Below are 20,071 nucleotides of genomic sequence, written 5' to 3' on the forward strand. Positions count from 1 at the left end.
CACGAAACTGGTTGTGCGGACGTACACGAAATTCATATTGGAAGTTCTTTATTGATCCTGTCTTGGGAAGGAAGACCTCCGCATGTTCTACTAGTAATTTATGAAGTTCTTTGCGGTGTTCGCCCCTTATATTCTTTATTGCTTCCACTTTTTCTCCTATTTTCTCCTTTATTTCTCCCATTATTCCGACTTCATTCTCATCCGTGTCCTCTCCCCTATCCGCAACGTCGTCCTGTTCTTCCTTTCTGTCTTTCAGACACGCATAGTTTATCCGAACACAGTTAGACGGTAGTTGAGCTGGGATCAGCTGATCGTCGAACTTAATGTGGACGGGATTCCCTTTCCTCAAAACCACTTCACCTCGTCCTAGATCAACTATCGCTTCATGTTCATTTAGGAAGTCCGTTCCTATTATCATGTCGATCGCCAGATTTGGCACGATCCAGAAGTTAGACTCTATTTTGTGTCCTTGGCAGGAGAATTCCAGTCTTGTTTGTTGGGTGACCTCCGTACATTTACCCGCTAATGCCCCTTTTATTTTGGTTTTCTTAACCGATAGGACAGGCCAGTCCATCTCCTGAGAGCACCTCTTGTATGCTGCCTCAGATATTGCTGTTATGTAGCTTCCACTATCTATTATCGCATTCAGACTCTTTTCAGCTATTGCTACTGTGATAAGAGGTTGCCGATCATGTCGAGGAGTTGCTTTATGTTCCTCGAGCAGGATTTCTGATAAATCTTCGTAATGTATCATCCGTAGTTGGCCAGGTCCGAGATTACGTGCGAAATTCCGGCGGCCTGTGTTCGCACTAGTCTGGCGTCAATCCCTAGTTAGGCTCCCCCTCCTCTGACGTGCATTAGGATTTGCGGGTCTGGTTTCAATCTCCTGGTTCCACCGTTGTCCTTGGTTTCGCTCTCTCCAATTACGGTCGCTTTGCCGTTCGTTATTCCTTCTATCCCAGATTCCTTGTCTAGATTGACCCTGCTCCCTGACGTTCTGGTTTCCGTGTCTTTGGTTTCCATAACCTTGAATAGCGTAACCTTGACTTCCGTAACCCTGGTTTCCTAACTGACCAGTGCGATTATGCAATCTGCTGTCGTCTTCTGTTCCTGGCCGGTGGTATTTGTTACTTTGCCCCTTCTTCCTGTCCTTTGCGTCTTGTTTATCAAAGACTACTTCGAGTTCGCGCAATAGAATCTTGAATGCTTCTATGTCAGCTCCACACTTGCCGACAAGTGTCTGTTGGTACCTAACTGGCAATTTGGAAAAGCAAAATTTAATGATTTCTCCGTTACTATATGGACTATCTAAAAATTGATTCTTCTTGAGTAAATCATCAAGAAATTTGGTTGCGCTCCTATGCCCGGACACTTCCAGTTCAGGACAAAATATTATTTCCTCTTTAATCCTATCTTGCGTTTCCTTTGACCAGTAGGTCCGCAGGAATGCACCAACAAATTCCTGATAAGTCCGACACGTCACTGCCACACCCCGCATCTTTTCCGCGGCTTGGCCTTCGATGTGTCCACACATGAATTCTAATTTTGCCTGGGTTGGCCATGATGCCGGTAATGAATTTGTAAACTGCATCACCCAGCTCTTCGGATGCATCGACCCTCCATTTTCTTTGAACTTCTGGAATTTCAGTATCGACAGGAAGTGATTGTGATCAAAATCCTGTCTGATCCTCGCACTGGTGTTGTCACTCGTTTCCGATACTTGCACGTCTGCTGAGTGTCCTGTTCTATCTTGCTGATAACTGTGATGTGCAACCTCTGTATCACAGTGGAAGTGGCACTCAGAATTCACTCTCCTAAGTGGGCTATAATTATTGGAGCTATTACTTGCTGTTTCTGCGTGTGCATTGTTAGTTCCGCACTCTGTCACTGGGCTAGAGCACGGCGGGCTTTTCCTCGGAGACACAATTCTGTGTACTCCATCATGGGTATCCGAACGCGCAGTGCTCGTGTGCCCGTTTTGCTCTAGTTTTGCTATCCGACTCTCTACTTCTTCCATTCGTTTCGTGGAGTTCGCAACCGCGATATTACCTTGAGTTTTTAAGAATGCTAGGGATTTTGAGTGGGATTGTGTTGTACGTCGCAAGCGCCCTGCGAGTTTAGAAGTTGCTTCCGCGGCTTTCATTGCCCCTGTTGCTGCAGTTTTGGCAAGGCCTGCTACTTTTTGTGCTACCGTTGACATTTGTTTTGCTTCTCCACATTCTTTCTTTATTGTTAATAATTCCCCACGAATTTCCCCTATATGCGAAATTATTGCCTCCGTGTCCTTCTTACGCTGTTCGTCAGCTTCTTCCTTCTCCTTCTTACGTTGTTTCTCCTCTTCTTCCTTCTCCTTCTTACGTTGTTTCTCCTCTTCTTCCTTCTCCTTTTTACGTTGTTTCTCCTCTTCTTCCTTCTCCTTTTTACGTTGTTTCTCCTCTTCTTCCTTCTCCCTCTTACGCTGTTCGTCAGCTTCTTCCTGCTTCTTACGCTGTTCGTCAGCTTCTTCTTTCATTGATCGTAGGAAGCTCAGTATTGGGTTTACGTCATCTTCTTGATCCTCTTCAAACATGGGCGATGTAACTCTGGACACCTGGGCGCTAGAGCTCTGACGTGACCGAGCTGGCCTCTGTCTGCACTCGTTCGTTTGACTATAAACTTCTGCTACCGTCTCGACCTGTGTGCCTGTCTCTGTTTCATCCTCTACTTCACTATCATAATCACGGCCGCAACGCTGCTCTGAGATCGCGTCCAAATCACCTTCCTCATCAATGCCCCTGGCGTCCTGTCCTGCTAAAAATGTGCCCATCTCATCTCCGAACCTATTCCCGTCAGTAAACTGCCCCTTATCCATTATGCTATCCTCTTTTGTTTTAGCTTCGCCCGATAATAGTCGTGCCTTACTTCTCGTTATCATTCATAAAAACAAATTCATCTAAAATGCACAATAAAATTAATCTACTCCATATATTTTTTACACATAAACATAAAATTTCAACAACGCTGTTCCAACGCTGTAATCACAAACACAATTTGATGTGGTACAGAAACCGCACACAAATCCGACAAAGTGCGATGCGGTACAGACACCACATCAGCGAAACACAAAAAAAAACAATGAACAAAAAATATATACACTGAAAACAAAAACTGTAGTCATGCGCCGCTACTTAAAACTAAACGCGGAACTACCAAAAAAAACTTGGGTATTAATCATTAAAAAAAATAGAGAGAAAAAAAATTGAATGTTCCTACTAAGAATCCTGTTTGTTTATCAGAGATTCACAGGAAAGATCCTGGCAGGGTCGCCATATTATGCGAGGTGCCGGGGCTAGTAGTGTATTTATCACTAAATTCTACTAGAATCCACATGTGTAAATCATGCTCTAAGCCCCCCCTATTCTAACTCCGACTTTTGCTGTTGCACAAGGATAAAACAAATACGCGAACTGACTCTAATCAACCCTGCTAGTGGAGTAGAAGAGAGTTTGGCACCTGCAATAATTTAATTTGATAAATAAGTTAAATAAACAAAGGTTTCATTAGCATAGTGAGGAATGATAGGGTTGCTCTATTGATTAACAGAAAGAAAGTTCTGTCCAAAATAACAATACGATTTATTAAGATTAAACGCAGAATAGTAAAAGAGACACAGGAAATATAAAACATCAAATTGGCTAAAATTGGAGATTCATACCAACACAGTAAAGGTGAAGTTGTCCCTAACTTAGATCGTGAGGTTTAAGACGAAGTGGTATGTGGAGCCAATTCCTTTCCACTCAAATCTCAAGAGAGACACACAGCTAACCCAATAGTAATTGCTGCTACTCGAAACTGAACAAAGTTAGAAAAGGATGAACAGGCGCGCTCTGCTGAGCTCTGATTATCACCTAGGAAAATCCCTATCTGCCGGTGCTGCGGACGTACATTACCAACAGTCTTCTTATCTCCCAGAACACGATCTGGCGTACCGCAGGCGAGGGCTGGTTGCTCCGACGTCCTCGACCGAAAGGCGACTGCCGACTACCCAGAGCACCCGTACAGGCCGAACACCGAACATTCCCGCCCCCACGACAGTGGCCGTGGTTACGTTCCAATCAGCAACTCGAAAACCGGCGGAAATTCCACTCCATTGCCGGAGCACTACCATTCCACCAATGGAGATTCTTGGCGCCAATTTCTGTGCTGATTTTGCAGAAAGTGCGGGAATTTTCCCGCCACAACTGCGTGGGTACACAAGTCATTCCCACGCCTCGCTGGTAGCCCGCCAGAAAGTGTTTTCGCAAAGTTTCTCTGAAGTAACGGAACCTCTAGCCCAGCCGCTACTTCACACCCCAGCGGGCGTGTCTCTTGACAATGTCGGCGTCTGAAAAGCATTCACTCGACTGCCTCACACACGTCGGCTTAACTCTCTCCAGTTCACAGAGCCCGCCTGTCACCGGCCCACCCGGGTGACGAGAGACGCTGCGTGGGAAGTACGCGTGTTAAGGAAAAGCAACCCTCCACCGCATGCAACTAGAGAGGAGAATCGTAAGATAGAAATATGAGAGGGGGCTCATGCCACCTCTCAACAGGTAATTATTTTTGTAAAATACCAAAAAATTGCTGTCATGTGCAATGCTTAACTATGTCCAACGTGGACACAGCTGACCACAAATTACATTTTATATTACATTTTGAATGAAATAATTTTAATACCACAAAAATATTGAATGTAACATCAGAAAAATTTCCTTCTTTTCGGCTGTGACAAACGTTTTATTTATACCAGACGCATTTCAATTTTTAAAAGCACCTCGATTGAAACAAAGTTGATAAAACAAAATCAGTTGTGGGCTCATGAAAACACAAAGCCTAAAATCTGTTGAGTGTTATATAGTGAAGTGCAATGCACCAAAAAAAACGAACTTATTTATATGTGTCTGTCGTATACAAACACCAGTTATTTGCTAAATCATATATCAGGCGAGACAAATGTTGAATATGATCTTACAACAGCAGCGATGCACAAAACCACGGCAGGTGATCAAGTAGCCAAAATACTGTCCACTGAAGATGCTTCAAAATAAAACAAAAAGCGGCTGGTATAAATAAGACTTTTATTACAGTCGCGAAACGTAGAATATATTTCAATATTACTGGTGAAAGTCCAACTGCGAAAGAGAAGGCATAGAAAAAGAAAAGACAACTTGAACATTGCATGTATGGCTGACCTACTGTTATTTTCAGTCTCTGCGACCGCCGTCATGTTCTCGCTGCGGTCCATGTCAGTGTCTGACTCATCTGGTCTTAGAGTGATGACGACGGGATCGAGCGTATTATGTTAAACTTTCCCTCTCCATGTTCCCCTCCTGTAGCCGTTGTTTGTATTGAATACATTCTGCCCATGTTGATGTTGTTGTGCTGCCAAGGGTCCATATTCCTGTGCATTACAATCGATTTCGTACATTTTCACACGCGGCTTATGAAGCCTACAAGATTTAACAGTTCAGCCCGGGTCTGACTGGCAGTGTGCGGAATCTTCTTCCTTGCAGGCCACAGCGTGATATCGGCTTCTTCGTGCTTGTTGAGCGGGAGCCCTGTCAACAAGAGCTGAGTGGTGACTCGCATTGTCCATAACAGTCGCTGAGTTTGCAGGCAAGTAAGGGAGAAATTGTTTCCTAAAATGTGAATGTCTCTGAGCTAATTTTAGAATGATAATCACCCAAATTGCCCTTTTTTGCACGGAACACTACTTTGATTTCTGGAATGAACGCACAAGCAAAACCAGCGTGAAGCACAAGTATTCGTCCACCTTTACCAACTGGTACTTTAAAATCACCCGAACCATCACTCAGTTTCCAATACGCTTTCCTTGTATAATTCTGGTTTATCCCTGTTTCGTTCAAGTAAAAAATGGTCTGATTGTCAGATTTTCTTATTACAAGAATGGGTCTTAAAAACTGCATCCTTGAAGCAGCGATATCACGCCGTTCCATTAACATTTTGGTCCGTCATTAGTATGTACATATTTGAATCCAGTACCTTTCAGTATTCTTCGCATTGAGGTAACACGGCCTTTAAAATTTATAGTTTCACACATCTTCACGTAATTTTGTTAACAGTCGGAAATTCGCCTGCCTTGCACATACTTTACACAACTCGCCTTAGAACATCTTTGTCAAATAACCTAAATTCGTTAGAGGCTTCTCATGACTGTGATGTTTCCCTGGCGATCTGAAAACTGGGCTTCCACTTGTCTAGACAGATTAAATTACACTCTCTGGCAATCTGCTGAACAGTTCTCAAGCTGACGCCACTCGCTTCTGCTGTGAATTCCTGAAATCTGGCAACATCCGTGGTAGGTCCACCGTTTTCTTCAAATGGCTCTGAGCACTATGGGACCCAACTTCTGAGGTCATTAGTCCCCTACAACTTAGAACTAGTTAAACCTAACCTAAGGACATCACATACATCCATGCCCGAGGCAGGATTCGAACCTGCGACCGTAGCAGTCGCGCGGTTCCGGACTGAGCGCCTAGAACCGCTAGACCAGCGCGGCCGGCCCACACTTTTCTGCTTCGCGCTCGAAGCAAGCGTGTATCCTGTTAATTATGTCTCTTTCTTGCCTATGGACAGTTTGTCGCTCAGCTTCACCATCAGTCAAGACAAATCGCAACAAACTGAATAAAAATTCTCTGAATAAATGCCACAAACACATTTAACGCTCGCACTGGCAAGGCGCTCACAGCAGAGCGCTGAGAAAAGTACTGAACCTTTATTGGCAGTAAGCGGTGGACGTCACTTCAGATGCGCCGAAGGAGCCTAAACTCGATCGCCATCGTTCATGGCTCCTACTATACGCTACCAATGTATTAGTACTGCCTGACGTACGTGTAGCCCTGGTCGCCTCCCACGGGTGTTGGGGTTATCTGGAGGAAGAGACCAAACTGCGAGGTCATTGGATTAGGGAATGATTGGGAAGGACCGTGCCGTTTCGAAAGAATCATCCCAGCATTTGGCTGGAGCGATTTAGGGAAATCATGGAAATCCTAAATCAGGATCGCCGGACGCGGGATTCAACGTCCTCCCGAATGGCACTCCAGTGTGCTAACCACTGCGCCACCTCACTCGGTTCGACTCCCATGTCTGAAGGGCTGTCCTGGGCAGATGAGATCCACTCCACAATGACCTCTGCACTGTCCATTCCGGTCTGGTTGCGGCGTGGCTTCAGCGCTGGTGCCCAGATGTGGTTCTGAGCTCATCCTCCCCCCTGCAGGGTTGACGAGTTGTCCCTGCCTGTAACTAAAGACGGCTTGTAATCTCCAGAACTGAATAGTGCACCACGTCACAGCTGGAACTACACTTGTTTTCGGCAGGTATCCCCATCTGCAGTCCTCATTACATACACCGTGTTTCCTAATCTGCAGATCACAGTATCTGAGTGCCGTTCATTCCAAGATGCATCTCTGAATGAGATATTCTGCATCAGTGTCAAAACGCCTTTTCCTACATCCACATTCTCTGGCGATTGTTCCTTAATGTCTGCGAGGTTCAGTGAGGGACAGTGTTCATGTTTCTACCCTAAGCAATCTCAGCGGTCAGGCGACGATAGGAAATGACTGAATTCACGGATGTCTTGATGCCACAATCAGCAGAGTCTTCCTATAAAGTTTCTCCATGACGATCAGGAGCGTGGCTCAACGACTCCTTGGGAGGGGTTAAATTATGCCATTTACTTCTAGACTATCGAGTTCCTGCTTGACCCTGTCACGCAATGCGTAAGCGACGGCTCTGGCATTATAGAGCTGCCCTGATATGGCAGCACTCAGAGACTCAGTCACTGGCAGCGTTGCTTGCACTAGCTTGTGCCTATCCTAGGCGTTTAGTGTACAGCGGTCATTTATTCGAATTGGTTGAGGCTGTAGCGTGTCAACGTACCCTGAAATTTGTTTCAACTGAGGTGAGCCAATAAAGTCATGCATATTCCTATTGATAATGGAATTACAAGAAGCTATACCTACTTCTAATTGCACATTACTTCCATTAAGTTCGATATCCACCACAAGAGCTTCAGTATCAACTGACGCTACTTTGCAAATTGTTTTCGAATTCATCCTCAGAATTCTCAGTGTCCTCCTTCAGTGTAGGGTACTGAATATTTAGCCGGCCGTGGTGGCCTAGCGGTTCTAGGCGCTACAGTCTGGAACCGCGCGACCGCTACGGTCGCAGGTTCGAATCCTGCCTCGGGCATGGCTGTGTGTGATGTCCTTAGTTAGGTTTAAGTAGTTCTAAGTTCTAGGGGACTGATGACCTCAGAAGTTAAGTCCCATAGTGCTTAGAGCCATTTGAACCATTTGAACTGAATATTCCTCTGATATTTTTGAAGGCTGATTCTACTTGTGCGCCTCATCCAACAATATAAGCTAAGCAAAAAATTTCACACAATTTTATCGATTCTGATTCGCGTTCCCAACGAATTTCGACGTCCCAGCCTCTTTGGGATGGTTTTGCAGTTCTACCTACAATCGATACAGGAAATTTGCGGGGCTTTGAAATTATGTATCGAACATGTCGGCTCTTCCCTGAGAGCCTTTTCTGTTCGTTTCACCTGCTGAAACTCGTGAGCATTCTTCTAATGACGTCGTTACTTAAACAGCGTCAGGGGCATGTACTATGAGCATATACCCTATGCAGTATCCGCTAAACCATAAACAACCACTTCGACATTACACAGGGTAGTCAGAAACGGTGTAAGAAGCCTGTAATGGTGTTAGAGGCTAGGTTTTGCTGTGAAATAACTGTTAAGAACAAAATCCGATACGTTGCTCTGTTTCCGAGTTAATTAGCTCTGAAGTTAGCCAATCAGACCGTTGCATACGCAAATTCAAGGGGACTGCCAGAGATGGTGTCACCAAAAGTATCCTTCGTTTGGTTTCTTAAACCGCCCAAGAGAGCGATACAAAAATTGGACATGGGACGGTAGTAAGAATCGAACGCAAGCCAAAGGCTTGTACCTGGCAGGCCGCCTGAATTTGCAGGCGCAACGGCTGGAGAGGCTAAATTCGATGCTAATTAACTCGGAAACGGAGCAAAGTATCGATTTTTTTCTCAGAACAAGCTACCCTGCAATACTCTTACAAGCGTTTCAGTCTGTTCCCGACCACCGACTATAACAAAAAGGCTCTTGGTGGGACTTCACTTGTTGATCTGTGTGCCTTGAAGTGTTGCTCCATCTGGACGTTGTAACTTGTCCATTACTCCTCCTGCTGACACTATTTCGAATTTTTTGTGAGATATTGGGAGTACTTTGAGGTTGACGGAGCGCTGTCTTTGGTGAGTCCTCTTTTAACGACTGAGCCTGCAGGTCAGTGGGAGTTCAAGTAAGCCTAGTTGTGTCAAGGTATTTAGGATGTGCTGGCGTATGTTGCAGTATTTTAGACGCCTGTAGTAACTCAGTTTCTTTGCCTTTCCAGCCGCCGAGTTCTCCGTGTGCAAGAGGAACACTGCCAACATGGAGAAATGTGTCCAGGCAGCGCTGCAAGATGTTGCCAAGCATCTCTCGGCAGGTACCGTATCTGCTCATATCTCTGGGTTTGTGTATACTGGAGGACGTCTTCAGATCTGAGTTCGACACACCACTCATGTGAGGGCTGTTGGGGAAGAGTGGGGCAGGCCTTCGAACCAAACTCACACGCAACTTCAACTGTAACAAGTTTCTTTCTTGCCCTCCACATGTTTCATTCAGCTACTTCATTAAGGCACACCTCGCATACGTTTGCTTTAATGATAAGGCATTTTTGCGCGCATTGCTTCTACACAATGTTTGCCGAGTGAACTTTAGGAACAAACCGAAAAACCTACAAAGTCGGACACCAAAGGCGACGTGTCGCTGGCTCAGCCGTTCTTCTCTGTATCTCGTCATGTTGACTATTTTGCTGTAGTTGATGCAGTTCATTCCGCTAGTAACACTTTGCGATACGGATGTTCTAGGCGTGCCTCTTGATCTTCCCCAACATTTCTCCTTCTAAGATACTTTTTAAACAGCTATTGTGTCGAGTTAGGCGTCCAATTACTTTTTCTCTATATAATTTCAATCAATATCCTTTTCTCTCTGAATTTTTTAGTATTTGTTAATTCCAGTTTCTCTATGTTTAGGATGTTTTTTTATCTTTTTCTTATCCATTACTAATTACTTTTTATGTTTCCGTTTCACTTAGGTCAACCCTTCACAGTCATGGATTACAATATTACAAATTCTGTGTTAAGGTGATTGTCTGTCAACAAGTAACTTATTTCTGAATACTTGCTTGATCGTTAGAAGTCTTCCTTTCATATCCATTACACTTCTGTGGTCAACTGGTATTTAACTTCTCAAGAAACAAAAATCATTTGCACGTAAGAGTGTTCTAGTTCCTATCTTAATGTTTTTCTTACTTATCTGTTCTATTTACTTATCACCATTATTTTAGCGTTGTTTGCGTTTATTATCAGTTTGTGACTGTCAAAAACAATGATCGCTAAAAATGGAATTGTTTCTCTTCATGAAATTCAGGCCAGCTGAACAGTTTCTATACTCACCACTTTACCCTCTTTTTCATCGTCAGTCTTCTGACAAACTATGTGGTTTCAAACATCTATGATGTACACTCCTGGAAATGGAAAAAAGAACACATTGACACCGGTGTGTCAGACCCACCATACTTGCTCCGGACACTGCGAGAGGGCTGTACAAGCAATGATCACACGCACGGCACAGCGGACACACCAGGACCCGCGGTGTTGGCCGTCGAATGGCGCTAGCTGCGCAGCATTTGTGCACCGCCGCCGTCAGTGTCAGCCAGTTTGCCGTGGCATACGGAGCTCCATCGCAGTCTTTAACACTGGTAGCATGCCGCGACAGCGTGGACGTGAACCGTATGTGCAGTTGACGGACTTTGAGCGAGGGCGTATAGTGGGCATGCGGGAGGCCGGGTGGACGTACCGCCGAATTGCTCAACACGTGGGGCGTGAGGTCTCCACAGTACATCGATGTTGTCGCCAGTGGTCGGCGGAAGGTGCACGTGCCCGTCGACCTGGGACCGGACCGCAGCGACGCACGGATGCACGCCAAGACCGTAGGATCGTACGCAGTGCCGTAGGGGACCGCACCGCCACTTCCCAGCAAATTAGGGACACTGTTGCTCCTGGGGTATCGGCGAGGACCATTCGCAACCGTCTCCATGAAGCTGGGCTACGGTCCCGCACACCGTTAGGCCGTCTTCCGCTCACGCCCCAACATCGTGCAGCCCGCCTCCAGTGGTGTCGCGACAGGCGTGAATGGAGGGACGAATGGAGACGTGTCGTCTTCAGCGATGAGAGTCGCTTCTGCCTTGGTGCCAATGATGGTCGTATGCGTGTTTGGCGCCGTGCAGGTGAGCGCCACAATCAGGACTGCATACGACCGAGGCACACAGGGCCAACACCCGGCATCATGGTGTGGGGAGCGATCTCCTACACTGGCCGTACACCACTGGTGATCGTCGAGGGGACACTGAATAGTGCACGGTACATCCAAACCGTCATCGAACCCATCGTTCTACCATTCCTAGACCGGCAAGGGAACTTGCTGTTCCAACAGGACAATGCACGTCCGCATGTATCCCGTGCCACCCAACGTGCTCTAGAAGGTGTAAGTCAACTACCCTGGCCAGCAAGATCTCCGGATCTGTCCCCCATTGAGCACGTTTGGGACTGGATGAAGCGTCGTCTCACGCGGTCTGCACGTCCAGCACGAACGCTGGTCCAACTGAGGCGCCAGGTGGAAATGGCATGGCAAGCCGTTCCACAGGACTACATCCAGCATCTCTACGATCGTCTCCATGGGAGAATAGCAGCCTGCATTGCTGCGAAAGGTGGATATACACTGTACTAGTGCCGACATTGTGCATGCTCTGTTGCCTGTGTCTATGTGCCTGTGGTTCTGTCAGTGTGATCATGTGATGTATCTGACCCCAGGAATGTGTCAATAAAGTTTCCCCTTCCTGGGACAATGAATTCACGGTGTTCTTATTTCAATTTCCAGGAGTGTATATATGCAGATTGAAGCGACGAATGAAAATTTTTACCTAGGCTAGAATTCGAACCCGGGTCTCATGCTCAACAGGCAGTCTTCTGAATTCCCCTCGCCGGCCGCGGTGGTCTCGCGGTTCTAGGCGCGCAGTCCGGAACCGCGCGACTGCTACGGTCGCACGTTCGAATCCTGCCTCGGGCATGGATGTGTGTGATGTCCTTAGGTTAGTTAGGTTTAACTAGTTCTAAGTTCTAGGGGACTGATGACCTAAGATGTTAAGTCCCATAGTGCTCAGAGCCATTTGAATCATTTTTTTGAATTCCCCTCCTCTGCCATTCTCTTTATTTCAGTTTAGTTTTTACACCTGAAGTCCTCAATAATGTCTTAGGTACATTCCAATCTCTATTTTCCCTGCCGGCCGAAGTGGCCGCGCGGTTCTGGCGCTGCAGTCTGGAACCGCGAGACCGCTACGGTCGCAGGTTCGAATCCTGCCTCGGGCATGGATGTGTGTGATGTCCTTAGGTTAGTTAGGTTTAACTAGTTCTAAGTTCTAGGGGACTAATGACCTCAGCATTTGAGTCCCATAGTGCTCAGAGCCATTTGAACCATTTTGAATCTATTTTCCCTGTACGGCTAGCACCAGCATGGTCGAAATTATTCTCTGGCATCATAACGTATGCTGTATCATTCTGTCCCATCTCTTCATCACCATTTCATAGTCGTTTCCTTGTCGATTCTGCGGATAATCTCCTCATTTATTATTATATTAGTCAACATAATTTTCAGCATGCTTGTGAACCAGCGCATCTGAAATGCTATTTTCGTCGTTCTTCCAGTTTAACCACAGCCAATGAATCACATCCTGACAATGCTGTACTTTTGACGTACATTCTCAGAAGTTTCTGTTTGATATTGGTAGACTTCTTTTTTTTGAAGAGGAATACCATATTTGCGTGTGCTGGTCTGCTTCTTGTATTCTCATTCCCCATGCGTTACTTTGCTTACAAGGTAGCAGATAGCTTTAGCTAGCTGTCGTTTCGTATATTATGTGGTCCATAATTCTGATGTTAAGTTTGGCACTAATCCCATCTGCTCATAATTTCTTTGGCCATTTTATTCTCAATTCACTCTTTCTGCTCATGAACTGTTTGTTGTCTTCGACAGGTCTGGAATCGCTTCCTCACTATCACTGACGGTTGATGATATCAGTGAAATTTATCATTGAATCCTTTCATCCCAGACTTAAAGCCCATTCATGAAGGTTTCTTCTGTGTAAGTCATTGCTTACTACTTGAGAAGCGTAGTTGTCCTATGCATTTTTTTAAACCGAACACCACTCTTGGTTCTCCATTTTCATTTTACACTATTGGTTTTTGTACATATTTTTTATTATCCGTCTTCCCCTATACTTTGTTTCTCTGAGAATTTCAATCATGTGGAAGCAAATAAGGTAGGAGACGAGGTACTGGCAGAAGTAAAGCTGTGAGGACGGGGCGTGAGTCGTGCTTGGGTAGCTCAGTCGGCAGCCGGCACGGTAGCTCAGCGTGTTCGGTCAGAGGGTCAGCTGCCCTCTGTAATAAAAAAAACTGAGTAAATGGATCAACAACGAACTTAAACGGATGCCTTAAGACGTCCGCCCCGAGCAGATAGAACGAACAAAAGCGAACAAAATGAGATTTAAAAAAAAAAGTCGGTAGAGCACTTGCCCGCGAAAGGCAAAGGTCCCGAGTTCGAGTCTCGGTCCGGCACACAGTGTTAATATGCCAGGAAGTTTCGACTTATTTACTGTTTGTTCTTTTGTAACGTTTCTTCACAACACTTGGAGAAAGCTATAAGCTAAGTAAACTTCTTTTTACTGCATTTATGTGCTCGCTAATCATTGCTGCTTCGGTCCATGCCTATGAGAGCTGTGCTACCACTCTTAGTCCACTTGTCCTTAGCGTTATGTACGAAGTTGTAAACAACAGACATGTCAGCCTTTTACTTTGAAAAATGGGTCTTAACAGTCGGACAGACAGACAGACAGACAAGCAGAGAGATGGACATCAAATTGGTCATGTAAGAGTTTCGTTTTTACCGACAGAAGAATGAAAATATAAAAGAAACGAAATAATGACCAAAATAAAGGCAGTCTGCTCGCACATATCTGCACATTTTAAAATCTAAATCTCCTTCTGGTTGACATACACTACCTTGTTGTCCCGTCCCCTGCATTCTGACACACTTAGCATGCTGCCCACGAGGTTGTGGAGGCGTCGCAGCTCAAGCCTGCCCCACTCCTCGACCTGTCCTGAGGTCATCCAGTGTGTAGCGGAGGGTTCCTGCGACGATGCGGTCACAAGTGTGCTGCACGCCGTCCGTGACAGCAGATACTGCATGCCATTTCATTCTGTTGGTCCCTGCCTCCTGGGGTAAGTTAATCATGATGTAGGTGCCAATTAGTTGACTGTAGAGCTTCACAATAGATTGGAGGATCCTGCTGCAATAGAGCACAGTCCTTGAGAGGCTTTCGAAATACGTACATGATACTGGCCCAAAACAAGACAAACCCAGCTGCGTGCTGGATACGTGGGACTGCATGTCTGAGATGTGCGTCGGTAGCCGGTTCACCTGTGGAACTGCGTGTTTGGAATGTGCGTTTCAGCCAGTCGCCTCCACATTCTTCTATGACGTGTCAGACAGACCCTCCACAGCCCGCATCTCGTGGTCGTGCGGTAGCGTTCTCGCTTCCCACGCCCGGGTTCCCGGGTTCGATTCCCGGCGGGGTCAGGGATTTTCTCTGCCTCGTGATGGCTGGGTGTTGTGTGCTGTCCTTAGGTTAGTTAGGTTTAAGTAGTTCAAAGTTCTAGGGGACTGATGACCATAGATGTTAAGTCCCATAGTGCTCAGAGCCATTTGAACAGACCCTCCACTCTTCCATGGAGATGTCCACGTGCCATTGTTCCTGGTCTAATTCGAGCTCATCGTGCAGCACGGTGCTGCGAGGTTGTTTCGTTGTTTGCTGCCTGCTACCTAGAGGCCAAGTTGATAGTGTGGAGATGCTTACGTATGCCTGGAGTGGTACAGCCTTCTCAGTCACCTATTCTATTGTCCTGTGTGTAGCTATGATCTATAAAACAGTCCTCGACAGCTGGTGATGTTGGCCTTGGGCGACTACTGCGAGGCAGATATTCAGTGTTTTGTGTCTCACGATAGGAGTTGGATGACTGAGTGACGCAGCTGCGTTGTCCGCCAGTTTGGTCCACTCACCGCACCGATAGCCCTCCCTGCCATACGATGGCGATGGGGTCGCGGTCGGCGTGTGGCCCATCGAGATTTGCTGGCAAGTTGAACAGCGGACCTAAGACGCGTCGCCCCGCCCACGGTAGGAGGCATGACGCACTCTGCTCGACTGCACTGTACGTACTCACTCCCTGTCATCTTAAGTGTATTCAGCAAGAAGGTCCCCAGTAAGAGAAGCACAAACTGTGCAAGTCATGAGCATTGCGTAAAACGTTTATCAAACATTTTTTAAATTCGTCTCCATGAAGTTGAATACACTACTGTGACAAAGGTCATGGTATACCGATATCTACGTATTCAGAGCGCTTTCGTATCACGTACAAAAGGATAAAAGAGCTGTGTATTGGCGGAGGTGATTCATGTCAAAAGGTTCTCGACGTGATTACAGCCGCACGTCGCGAATTAACAGACTTTGAACATGGAATGGTAGTTGAAACCAGACGCAAGGGACATTCCATTTCCGAAATCGTTAGGGAATTCGATTTTCCGAGGTCCGCAGTGACAACATTGTACCGAGAACATCAAATTTCAGGCATTTGATCTCATCACAGACAACGCAGTGGCCGACAGCCTTCACTTAACGATCGTGAGCAGCGGCGTTTGCGCAGAGTTGTCAGTGCTAACAGACACTGCGTGAGAATTGTGGTGTCACAGCCAGACACCACACTTGCTAGGTGGTAACTTAAATCGGCCGCGGTCCTGTAGTACATGTCGGACCCGCGTGTCGCCACTGTGGGATCGCAAACCTAGCGCCACCACAAGGCAGGTCTCGAGAGACTGAGGAGACCTCAGCCCCAGTTGTACGGACAACATAGCTAGCGATTGGACGTGCTAAGCCTTGCTCTCATTTGCCGAGAGATAGACAGTAGAATAGCCCTCTGCTAAGTTAAATGGCGACCACCTAGCAAGGCGCCATTTGTATCAGTGCCTATAGCTTACTAATATTCAAGAGAGATGTATTCCAACAAGAGAATAAAGTTAAGTATTAAAAAGCTACGTATTTTTCTTTAGTGCATTTATAAGTCTCATGTTCCAGACTTCACGCCCGTCTGCGTTAGCCTTGCGTGCCCTATCGGCTACAGCATTGTGTCTGGGCTGTATGGTCTAGACACAACAAGAATACCGCAGAAATCAATGTGGAACGTACGTGGAACCAATCTGCTGCGACAGTGCGGCGAAATTTAGTGTTAATCGGCCATAGCAGAAGACGACCGACGCTAGTACCTTTGGTAGCAACATGACTTCTTTGCAGCGCCTCTCCTGGGCTCGTGGCCACCTCGCTTGGACCCTATACAACTGGAAAATCGTGGCGTGGTTAGATGGGCCCAGGTTTTAGTTGGTAAGAGCTGATGGTAGGGTTCAAGTGTGGCGGAGACCCCACGAAGACATGGATGCGAGTTATTTATTTATTTATTTATTGCCAAATTATAGACCTGTTACCTGAAGTTTAAAACAGGTCGTACATCTTACAATTTTCGTTTTTCATCTTTTTACAGTTTTCTTTCCTTTTTCTTATCTACAACATTTACAAAGAATGGTTCAAAATAACAATAATTTGAGGTTGAAATACAAATAAAATTTTGTTGTTTTTAAGAAGAATATAAAAAGAAGATAGGATAGATGAGAGATATGTTAGTACCATCACCGAGTGTGACTGACGGTGAATACCTCGGAATGGTTTCATCGAGCCGTTGACCGCCAGTCACACACAAATGGTTATTAATAAAGAAATATTGTTTCTTATCCTATTTGTTACTAATCCTATGTATTAACTACATTAGGTGTGCATCCATGTACAGCATTTGGTGTTTTCTTGGCTAGATTGCCATCAATTTGCTTATTTACTATCACATCTCAGCTTCCTCCTCTTGTTCCTCCTCATTGTCACTATTTTCGCTGTCACTGTAGGTATCGCTGTCCACCCTCTGGAGATTGTTGTTACGCTGCACATAGGCATGTCTGTGATGTCGTGTCCGCATATACTCTTCATGTGTTGTTTTTGAAATACTGTTTGTCAGTGCGTTTAATTGTGCCCATTGTTCTTCGTCTCTTATTGCGGTGTATATATCTATGTCTATATCTGTGTAATCTTAGTGTAGTGTATGTCTATTGTTCGCGTATTGCCCGCAGAAAAAGACAGTGTGTTCTGGGGAACCTACTTCCCCGCATGTGCATGTACATGGATGCGAGTTGTCAACTAGACACTGTGAAAGCTGGTGGTGGCTCCATAATGATGTGGGCTGTGTAGCCGGCCGAAGTGGCCGTGCGGTTAAAGGCGCTGCAGTCTGGAACCGCAAGACCGCTACGGTCGCAGGTTCGAATCCTGCCTCGGGCATGGCTGTCTGTGATGTCCTTAGGTTAGTTAGGTTTAACTAGTTCTAAGTTCTAGGGGACTAATAACCTCAGCAGTTGAGTCCCATAGTGCTCAGAGCCATTTGAACCATTTTTTTTGTGGGCTGTGTTTACATGGAATGGACTGGCTCCTTTGGAAGTTCAGCTACTTGAATTTTTATGGACCATGTCACCGGGGCACAATTGTTCGTAATTGGTTTGAAGAGCATTGTGGACAATTGGAGTGAATGATTTGGTCACGCAGATCGCGCGACATGAAACCAGTCGACCATTTATGGGACATAATCGAGAGGTCAGCTCGTGCACAGAATACTGCACCGGCAACACTGTCGCAATTACGGACTACTGTAGAGGCAGCATGGATCAGTATTTCTGCAGGGGACATCTAACGACTTATTGAGTCCCTGCTAGGTCATGTTGTCGTACAATGTCGGGCAAAGGAGGTCCGACACGATATTCGGAGGTATCCCACGACTTTTCTTATCTCAGTGTATTTCACGAGCAGTTTCTCTGAAAGAGGATCTTCTGTCCAAACGTACCGTAAATGTAAGATTTTGAAAGATAGAAATGTAGAAACCAGAAGAAATGAATGCCTTAAATTTTTCTTTTATCTGTTGTACCTTTTTTTTGTAAAAAAATATCACTTGAGTTGCTTTCGAGACGCTTCATTTCTATATATCACAACAGGAATGTGTTGTTGAAATTTATAATTTTTTAGTTATATGCTTTCTTTTACTATTTCATCGTATAAAATTTTACACATTTGGCTTTAATGAGAGTATGAATGTTATTGAAAATGATGGTGGATATGCGGGCTGCCGTTTTCAAACTGTCGGCATTTCAATTAAGACAAAAGATTTTCTAGAATCGAATATTTCTTATTCATGGATGACGAATCATAACTTTGTGAACAGGGACCCAGCCGCTGGGCGTTGTTCCACTGGACCCCCTGCAGGTCCCGCAGATCAATATCCATCACGTCGTCAAATACGTCCTCAAGATCAGGTTCAGGAATGTGCGCCTCACAGGACTCGCCAATGCCGACGTCAGCAACGTCACGTGAGTACAGCCTGTGTGTGCCTGTCTGCAGCTGGAAGTTTAGTGGCACGAGTACAAAGGGTATACAGCCTAGCACAAGCGTTAAGGTTTCCCGAAATACTTTCATTGAGGAAAATTGTAACGGGTCATCCTTTTGACAAACGCATGAGCACCAAAAGACTGACACTGAGATAAGGGTGAATTTTAAATATTTTCCTGGCGAGCTAAACATTCGTAGCAGTATCGGTCTTTGAGTCGGTCGTCATTCACTTTGCTCTCAGTCATCCTTAGGTGAACCCAACCGAACGACGATCAGCTGCAAGTCTGTAATTACTTTGAATATTGAGATAAGTAGTTGTGGAACAGAAAATTAACAAACATAGCCAAAAGTGGAAATTCTTACGCAGTTAACCTACCATATTTATGGGAGCCAATAGAGTTTCCACAGGATCTACCTGATTTATCAGCCTTTAGGTTTCCACCACCTGATCCTTCTTCGTGACAAGTAAATAAGAACACCTAGAGTCTTCCTTATGATTTTATTTTATTTTGTCGCTACCAGTTTCAACGCTTCATTGCGTCATCTTCAGGCTGTTTATGATGCGATACAGGTTGATATGATCCCCATGCATACCACATCTGTTGCCAGCATTACTGGATACACAGATAATCTGAAAACGTATGTGTCAGCACTCCAGCCATCAACTGCGTATCCAGTAATGCTGGCAACAGATGTGGTATGCGTGGGGATCATATCGACCTGTATCGCATCAAAAACAGCTTGAAGATGACGCACTGAAGCGTCGAAACTGGTAACGACAAAATAAAATAAAATCATAAGGACGGCTGTAGGTGTTTTTATTTACTTGTCACGATAGTAAACGGCCGTCGTCCCAGAGACCTCCTGCTAAAAGGATGGACATACAAAAGCTTGATCCTTCTTCGTCCAACTTTGAATCTGTGCCACAGCAGTGGACCAGTGCACAGCGCTGCGCCAACAGTGCAGCAGGGCGTAAAGGAACTTTCCTTTCGGGACTCCTGTTGTCACCAACATCGGCATCACTCGTCAGTGAGTTACGATGGTATACTTCACATATTAAGCTGATGCTGTTCTCAGTAACATAAGATGTAAATGTGAGTGGCAGTAAGCATGTGGTTGTGGGGAATATCCTCTAGTGAAAAGCTCAGCATGGTGGAAGTGTTCAAAAATTTAGCAGCATGAAGCTTGTGCTTTCGTCACATGAATGACAGTAGTTATGTCAGAAATTTTCAGAAGTGACCTTATCGTTCAGCACTGAAATGGGCCACTGTTAATAGACTGTCATACATCATGCGCTGGCGAGAACTCAAAAACAATTAAAATGTACAACG

At 45.5% G+C, this 20,071-nt stretch overlaps 1 protein-coding gene across 3 annotated transcripts in view; it reads left to right on the top strand.

Moving 5' to 3' along the window:
• Positions 1 to 20,071, top strand: part of LOC126203594 (uncharacterized) — a 106,459-nt gene that overhangs the window by 23,193 nt on the left and 63,195 nt on the right. For 2 of the 3 annotated variants that reach the window (XM_049937955.1, XM_049937957.1), the window contains exons 2-3: positions 9,453 to 9,545; positions 18,577 to 18,721. In XM_049937955.1, the coding sequence (XP_049793912.1) occupies positions 9,453 to 9,545; positions 18,577 to 18,721 (238 nt within the window). The remainder of the gene's footprint in view (positions 1 to 9,452; positions 9,546 to 18,576; positions 18,722 to 20,071) is intronic. The other variant, XM_049937956.1, reaches the window with a different exon arrangement.

The sequence above is a fragment of the Schistocerca nitens genome, chromosome 9 (genome assembly GCF_023898315.1).
Source record: "Schistocerca nitens isolate TAMUIC-IGC-003100 chromosome 9, iqSchNite1.1, whole genome shotgun sequence".
NCBI lineage: Eukaryota > Metazoa > Arthropoda > Insecta > Orthoptera > Acrididae > Schistocerca > Schistocerca nitens.